This window comes from Pan troglodytes, chromosome 4 (assembly GCF_028858775.2).
Source record: "Pan troglodytes isolate AG18354 chromosome 4, NHGRI_mPanTro3-v2.0_pri, whole genome shotgun sequence".
Taxonomy (NCBI): Eukaryota; Metazoa; Chordata; class Mammalia; order Primates; family Hominidae; genus Pan; species Pan troglodytes.
Genome location: NC_072402.2, coordinates 111,202,569 through 111,211,175, shown reverse-complemented (window position 1 = coordinate 111,211,175; position 8,607 = coordinate 111,202,569). Strand labels below are relative to the sequence as shown.

At 45.1% G+C, this 8,607-nt stretch overlaps 1 protein-coding gene across 1 annotated transcript in view; it reads left to right on the top strand.

The window, feature by feature from the left end:
- Positions 1 to 5,013: 5,013 nt before the first annotated feature.
- Positions 5,014 to 8,607, top strand: part of MCC (MCC regulator of WNT signaling pathway) — a 463,570-nt gene continuing 459,976 nt past the window's right edge. Inside the window, exon 1 of the mRNA XM_009449469.4 lies at positions 5,014 to 5,255. Within this exon, the coding sequence (XP_009447744.3) occupies positions 5,107 to 5,255 (149 nt within the window). The 5' untranslated portion in view covers positions 5,014 to 5,106. The remainder of the gene's footprint in view (positions 5,256 to 8,607) is intronic.

The following is an 8,607-nucleotide window of genomic DNA, read 5'->3' as shown; positions in this document are numbered from 1 at the left end:
TGCATGTAGTCCAGTTTAGGTAAATCAAATTTGGAAGGACACGCACCAGATTATCAAGTTTTCAAAGCACTGCAATTGTTTTATTTATTTTAACATGTAATTTTAGACATATGGGGTAGGATATCTTGTCATGTGTACAGTGTTTTCTGAAATGTACCACATAAATTGAAGAAAAAAGCTGAGTAAGGACAAAAAGGTTGAGCTATGTACTCATCTCAGATAAATATATGAAACCTTTGAAATTATGACCAGTACTGTTAGATTTATGGCAGTGAGTATACATCCCTCACTCTTTGAGAGAGTGGCTCTCACTCATAACTTCTTCTTTATATTTATCATCTTTATATTCATATGGCATCTCTATTTTCAATGTCTTACAAATTTCTCCCTCTCCTGTAACCCTTTAGGCTGAAATTTCACGTTTCATATCAATTCAGAAGCAAATTCTTTCCTGGAATGTGGAACCTCTCTGTTCAGCCATTTCTGAGTTACTCAAGCATGAGAAAAATGTTTAGGAAATTTGTCAAGATCCACTTTTTGTGTGTTTAAATTTAAACATCCAGAGCTGTTGAACACATTCGGTAAGGAGAAAAAATATTCTTTGCTTTGAAATATAATTGGTTGAGCTTTACTGTCCACATTCTGTATATATGGAATGTGGTTATAGAGAGATGTGTTGAAATTTTGCAAAATCCTTTGGGTTTCCAGACCCTCCATACATGTTGTACTTAGAAAAATGTTTTTTTATTTCTTTTTTAGTCTTAAACTGGCATTTCTCTAGAAAAATTTGAGTGTAACAGCTCCTGTCTGGCTGTATTGTCAAACAACAGAAGTTTTATTCTATAAAAATTAGAAAAATTAGGATTAAAAAATTTATACATATATAAATTTAAATATATATATAAACTCTTGGGCTTTGGTTCTTGTTTTCTTGTAGATAGGAATATTTGTGCTGTTGGTAGCAACTTTCAATAAAATATTATTGGGTAGTAGATAGTGTCTTAGTCTGTTTTCTGTGGCTTATAACAGAATACCTGAACCTGGGGTAATATACAAATAAATGAAATTTATTTATTGTAGTTCTGGAGGCTGGGAAGTCCAAAGTTGAGGACACACATTTGGTGAATGCCTTCTTGCTGGTGGAAACTCTGCAGGCTGAAGACGGCACAAGGCATCGCATGGCAAAGGGGCTGAGTATGCTAGCTCAGGACTCTCTTTCTTTTGTCATAAAGCCAACAGTCTCATTCCCATGATACCCATTAATCCATGAATGATTTAGTCTATTTATGAGGGACGAGCTTTCATGATCCAACTACCTCTCAATACTGCCACACTGGGGATTGTTTCAACATGAATTTCAAGTGAGTACAAACATTCAACCATAGCATTCTGTCCCTGCCCCCCACAAACTTATGTTCTTCTCACATACAAATACATTTATTTCATTCTGATAGCCCCAAAGTCTTAACTTGTTTCAGCACCAACTCAGAAGTCCAAAGTCCAGAATTTCATCTTCCTGTGAAATCAAAGCAAATTATCCACTTTCAAGATACAATAATGGTATAGGCAAAAAACAGACATTCCCATTCCAAAAGGAAGGAATAAACAAAAAGAATAAAGCAGCATGCCCCAGGAAAGTCCAAAACCTAGCGGGGCAGACATTACATCTTAAAGCTGGAGAATAATCTTTTTTGACTCCACATGCTGCCTCTTGGACACACTAGAGCAACAGTTGGGCCCACAAGGCCTTAGACAGCCCCACGTCTATGGCTTTGCTGGGTACAGCCCATACAGCTGCCCATACAGGTTGGGGCCCGGTGCCTGAAGCTTTCTCAAGTAGATGTTGCATGCTGTTGGTGACTCCACAGTTCTGGGGTTCTGGTAGTGGCCCTGTTCCCACAGCTCCACTAGGCATTGCTCTTTTGGAAACTCTCGGCAGCAGCTCTGACCCTACAATTCTGCTTAACATTGCCTTAGTTGGAGCTCTCTGAAGTGCTCTGCCCTTGTTACAAGCCTTTGCCTGGACCCAGGCTTTCAGCAAAAATCCTTTGACATCTAGGTGGAGACCCCACATCTCCACAGCTCTTGCTTTCTGCAAACCTGAAGAATTATAATGGCATCATATGGATGCCATTAAGGCCTATGGTTCTTATCTTCTTGAGTGACAGGTCAATTCACACCTAAAGCTTCTTGAGCCACAGCTGGCATGTCCAAAAAGCACTGTACCAGAATTTGGGAAGTAAAGACCTGAGAGAGACCTCGGCAGCAAGCCCATGAAAGGTGCCTCAGGTCTGTCTCCTGAAACCATTCTGTCCTCCTGCCTCTGGGTCTGTGATGAGAGGAACAACTCAAAGTTCTCTGAAATGCCATCGAGGTCTTTCCTTCTCGTGATGATACTTTCTTCCTTTACTAATCTCTGGAACAAAAGGTTGCTGGGCTACACCCTTGGTTTCCTCTCCCAAACACACCTTTTCACTCTTCACATGGCCAGGCTGAGAGTTTTCCAAATCTTTCCACTTTGCTTCTCTTATGATTGTAAATTCCACCTTTAAAGTATTTTTTCCCCTCTCACAGCTTGATGTAAGTGGTTAAAAGTAGCCATGCCACAGCCTGAATGCTTTACTGCTTAGATATTTCTTTGGCCAGATACCCCAGTTTCTCTCTCTCAAGTTCAGCCTTCCAGAAAGCCCTCAGGCATAGAACAGTTCAGCTAAGTTCTTTGCCAATTTATAACAAGGATGGTCTTTACTCCATTTTCTTGTACCTTGTTCCTCAGTTCCATCTGAGACCTTGTCAGAATGGCCTTTACTGTCCCTAGTTCCATCAGCATTCTGATTATGACCATTTAACCAATTTCTAAGGAGTTCCAAACTTTCCCTGTTCTTCCTATCTTCTCAGCCCTCACTAGAACCTAGGCTTTTTCTAGACTGCTGCTTCATTCTTGTAGCCTCTGCTCATTATCCAGTTTCAAAGCTGCTTCTCCATTTTCAGGTATTCGTTTTCGTTAGCACCCCACTCCCGGTACTAATTTCTGGTCTTGTCAATTTTCTGTTGCTTAGAACAGACTACCTGAAACTAGGGTGATTTATACATAAATGAATTTATTTCTTACAGTTCTGGAGAATGAAAAGTCCAAGGTCAATGGGCCACCCTGCTGGTGGGGACTCTGTGCAGAGTCCCAAAACAGTGCAGGGCATCACATGGCAAGGGGGCTGAGCCTGCTAACTCAGGTCTCTCCTTCTCTTCTTATAAAGTCACTAGTCCCACTCCCATGATAACCCATTAACTCATTAACTCATGAATCTATGATTTCAGTGCCCTGAAATACTGGGAACTTAGAGAATAATAAAGAAGTAAAGTAGGAATAGGTAGATGGGGTGGAGAGGAGGAGAAAGAGAGCAGAGATTCCTTCCTTCTGACCTAGCAGACATTCCCAAGACATATGGACTTGTTCCAGTTATATACTGCTGCATAACAAATCACCTCAAAACTTAATGGCTTAAAACAACAATTTTTAATTATTATCTTCACAGCTCTAGGGGTTGGTTAGCCAGTTTTGCTCAGGGTCTCCAATGCAGTTGCAGCATCTAGAGCTAGCATCATCTCTCACTCATGTCTGGCACCTAGTCTGGGAAGATTCTAAGATCCAGGGCTAGAACAGCTGTAGCTCTTTGGTCATCTCCTTTTTTCTTTACATGGGCTTTCTGCATGGTTTCTCCAGCTTCAGGGTAGCCAAACTTCTTTTCAGGCAGCTCAAGGCTTCAAAGGTAAGTGTCCCAAGGGAGAGAGCCAAGTGCAATCTGCATTGCCTTTTCTAACCTAGTCTCAGAAGTCAAGGCAGTCACAAGTCCAATCCAGGTTTAGGGGAAGCAACAGACTCCACCTCTTGATGAGGGGTGCACCAAAGAATCTGTGGACATATTTTAAAACCACCAGAGAACTTCACACGCCTCTCTGGCAGAAAATCCAGGACAGAATAATGAGTCATTCACGAAACCACAAATTGCTTCACTGTGGTTTCCCTTTGGCTATGGGGGAATAGTGCAGTGTTTAAAGGCTCCTGCTCTGGAGTTAGGCTGCCCGGGCTTGCCTCTGCCCTGACACTTACTAAACCTGGAACCTTGAGCAGGTCTTGGTACCTCAGTTTTCTTACCTGTAAATTGGGAACAATGAGAGCTAACATTTTTTGAGCACTTACTAGGTGTCAGACATTGTCCTAACTGCATTATGTCTGCTCTCCTTTTATATGCAAGATAACTCTATGAGGTACTTATCTATTAATACTTCCTAAGTCGTAGGATTGATAATAAAAGAGGCATCTTCCAGGTCTGTAGTGTGGATCAAATGAGACCATCTATTATGTTCGCTCTTGGCATTATTAAAGCTGTTGGGGGAAATTCTAGTGATGCCTGGCCAGTAGAGTGAGCCGTTTCCAGAAATGGACCCAACGTACACAATGCCACACAGCGTGCAGACTGTTCCCAGTACAGAGTGGAAGCCAAGATGAGGGCTGCGAGGGCCAGGTTTCTTGACAGGTGTCAAAATTTCATAAAAAGGCCAGTCATTCCGGTTCTCATTGGTGGCTATGGGTACAGAACCCGGAACAATCCTGGAGAGTGGGATTACAAGCACCGTTTTGAGTTTGCAGAAGGGGAGTGTTTATATAGCTTCTCTGGAAAAGGAATCCATGACTCCGGGCGGTCGGAGGAGTTCTGCCCGGAGTACACCCGCCCTCTGCCTGAAGCGTCCCCAAGTGTCCCGGGCCCGCGTCGTTGCCGGATGCACAATGCTGACACCCTTCCCGGGGGCTTCCAGTGTATTCTGCCTCCTCTTGTGTTCCCGTTGCCACCCTTAGCTCCCTGACTCTTCCAGCCACCTTCCCCTCCTCCCTCTTCCCTGAGGTGCCTCCTCGGGCGATTCCAGAGCGCCCATCTTCCCAGTCCAGGCAAAACCCGGAGAGGTGGAATCCCTCGCCCGGAGCGCCCCGGCGGCCACTGGGCATGCTCCGTTGTCAGGCAGGTTCGGGGCTGCAGGCAGCTTGCGCGCCGGGCGGATTCCAGCTGCGGCCGCGCGTCCTCCTCCTCCCAAGTAGGGAGCGGGCGCGTGATGGCGGCCGCGGCGGCAGCGGCTGCGGGGAGCTCCAGTAGCGGCGGCGGCGGCGGCAGCAGCAGCGACACGTCCAGCACCGGCGAGGAGGAGAGGATGCGGCGCCTCTTCCAGACGTGCGACGGCGACGGGGACGGATACATCAGCAGGTACGCGGGGAGGTACGAGGAAACCGACAGAAGCGAGATCAGTCCCGCCGCGCGCCCTTGACCCCTGCTCTGCCCCCTCGCCCCAACTTGCGGCAAGTTGCTCAGAAGCTCGCGGGAAAAGTTGGCCGCGACTCCGAGAGCGCGTAGCCGGCTCGGCCACCAAGGCCTAGGGGCTGCTCTGTTCGCCTTGCGGGGGTGCCAGTTGGTCCAACTTTTCCCAGCGCTGTCTTTGTCTAGGCGTTGGGAGACATCTCCTTAGGATGCACATTCTTCCCGGGGCTCGGAGTGTTCTTCCCTGTGGGAAAAGGAGTTCTGGCCGCTTGTCCCAGGTAGGAGGGGCTGCCCCACAGCCTCGGGGTCCTGGGCATCAAGATGCCGCGGCACGGGGCAGCGATCTGCCCGGCGGCTCGGTGGACACCCCGGGGCCGCACCGGCAGGAGATGCGCTAAGCGACAGCCTCGGACAGGGAAATAACCTGCGAAGAAACTTTCTTGTGCCGCAGAACCCATGAATTCCAAACTTCAGAGCCCAAAGAATGGGTATCGTTTGCCACCCAGTATTGATTTAAAGGCACTAGCCTGAGAGGAACGAAGCGCTCAGGAGCAAACTGGGGCTACACCCGACTCCTACCCGGCTCTGTGCGCTGACCAGGTGAGCTTCGTCGTGGCTCCGGGCGCCTCCGCGCCTCCACTCACAAACAAACTTTGGGGTGTTTGCTTCGGATCCGCCGCACCTCCTGCAGAGGCGGTATTTAAGCTTCCTGCCTCCCGGCTTGGCCAAATAATTACTTCTGCCCAAATTTGTGTCACTTAGACTCTTGTGGTGAAGAAGGCAATCGCAACATTTTCTGGTATGCTTCTATTGAATGGTTGACACCGGCCATTGAAGACTTGGTATCCGTGGAAATTTGAATTGCCTTGGATGAGGGAGCAGCCTAAGTTGTGCATTACATGTTTCTTTAGTCTATGTCTTGGTGATGCTAAAGATCGTTTCTGAAAATCCGGGGCTGCTTCCTGATTGTCCCTGCCTACCTGAAAAAAAAAAAAATTGCGGAATTTTTCCCTTAAAATAAAAAAAAAATTATTTATTTGGGACTCAACGCAATTTTGATCATTCTTAGGTGAATTTTTATTACTTTCCTAAAGTTTTACTGAGAAACATTAGGAAGATATCAGAAAACTTGATGGAGTAATTCTGTTCGGAAATGAAAATAATATGTAATTCTGATTGACTCCATGCAAATTTCTATCTGGAAGTCTCGTTATTTTGGTTCTGGGAGTAAAAGAAATTTCATTATATAGTTTTCCTTTTTGTTGTTTTCCTACTTGAAAGGTTATTTTCTCATTTGCAATAATAAAGGCAAACTCCAACTTTGGATACTTTTTTTTTTTTTTTTAGACAGAATCTCGCTCTATCACCCAGGCTGGAGTACAGTGGCGTGGTCTTGGCTCACTGCAATCTCCGCCTCCTGGTTCAAGAGATTCTCCTGCCTCAGCTTCCCGAGTAGCTGGGATTACAGGTGCTCACTACCACTCCCGGCTAATTTTCGTATTTTTAGTAGAGAAGGGGCTTCACCATTTGGCCAGGCTGGTCTCGAATTCCTGACCCCAAGTGATCCGCCCGCCTCGGCCTTAGGAAGCGCTGAGATTACAGGCCTGAGCCACCGCTCCCCGCATGGATGCAAAAAAGTTTAATTTCACATGGGCAAGAGTGCATATAGAAAACTAGCAGCGTGCTATCCTTTTCTAATTTGGCCTATTAATATATTGCTTTATCTGAACTACACTTTCTGTATAAATGCTCACATTATTTTCGGTGATTCTACCCGGGAGGATAATGAATTCTGTAAGCGTAATTTGAGTAAAGCGGGTGGTGATAAAGAAGCCGTTTTGGATTAGAGTAGAAACTGGCTGGGGCAAAAGTGGAAAAAGTTGTTAACATTCCTTGAGCTGCATTACTTTAATGTGTCTGCTTAAAAGTTTCAAGGTATGTGTAGTAATGAACCCTAAATCATAACTTTAACTGTGGGTGGAGCTGCCCTGAAAATTATGCTGTGGCAGAATTGCCATGTAGGAGAAGTTTAGGGATGGCAATCTAGGGCAACAAGGAACTTGTCTGGAAGTGTGTTTACCTGGTAAGCACAGTTTTACCTGGAATTTACGTTTATGTGGTAAGACTTGGGGAATGGGGCTAATGAAGGTAAGGGGCATTAAATGACTCTCTGAAGCCACTTTTCTGTGCTGCTTTCATTTAATGACCTGTACTTACCACTCTGTAGTGGGTGATATGGTTTGGAGGGTTGTGCATTCCTGTTCTATCAGACATGAGAGTTGGACTTTTTACATTAAAACCTTAAAAACTTTGGATTCATCCAAAGACGTTAAATTTATGTTCCTGGTAGACAGCTGTATCTGTTAGAATTTCAGATGACTATATGTCATCACAGTAACCTAACCACAGTCAAATAAGGGTTGGCTTTGTCACCTAGTAGAAATGTGGAGGTAGGCTATCTAGGTTGGGGCAGCAGCTCTGCGGTGGTGTCAGTCCCAGCTACCTTCTACCTTTCTCCAACACCATTTTTCACATAAAGCATTCATCCTCATGGTTATCTCATAGTCCAAAGGTGATTGCCCTGTCTTCCTCTTCATCCCCAAATTCTAGGGAAGAAGATGTAAAAGGAAGTGGAAATAAGTGGTGCCTGTATCATTAAAGCAGAGCTTTCCCAAATCCCTTAATTGACATCTTATTGGTCATACTACATCACTTAACCATGCCTACTTCAGTAGAGTCTGAGGAAGCATATAATTCAACTAGGCACATTACCTCCTAAACAAAATCTGGGTTCTGTTACTAAGAGCAGGAAATAGATATTGGGTGGGCAAGTAGCAGTTAATACCTATAATAAACCCCCCATCCCATGATAATCCACATTCAAGTATATTTGCTCTGGTCCTCTGCCGAACCCTCATTCTAAACAGGAGTAGGCTGGAAATCTTAAGTGTGGGGGAAGGATAAGTGGAAGAGAAACTGGGCCATTAGGGGAAATGTCAGGGAGGTAAGGGGTGGTGCTTTGTGCTTTCAGTATTCTCTTGGCCCAGTCTTCCTATCAGGCTGACAAAAAAGGCATCAGCTAACTAGATTCTTGGAATTGTTGCTTCTGCCAAGGAACTTTAGCCTATAAAAGGGACCCAGAATCATCCCCATCAATAGTTAAGGTAGAACAGAAAGCTATGATCAAGCAGCTCCAAACTGTGGCTGGGACTCCGCTGGATTTGGGCAGCAGAGTGAGACCACCGTAAGCTCTTTCAGTGCATTTCATTAACCTTACAATGACTTTACCACATATTTTATG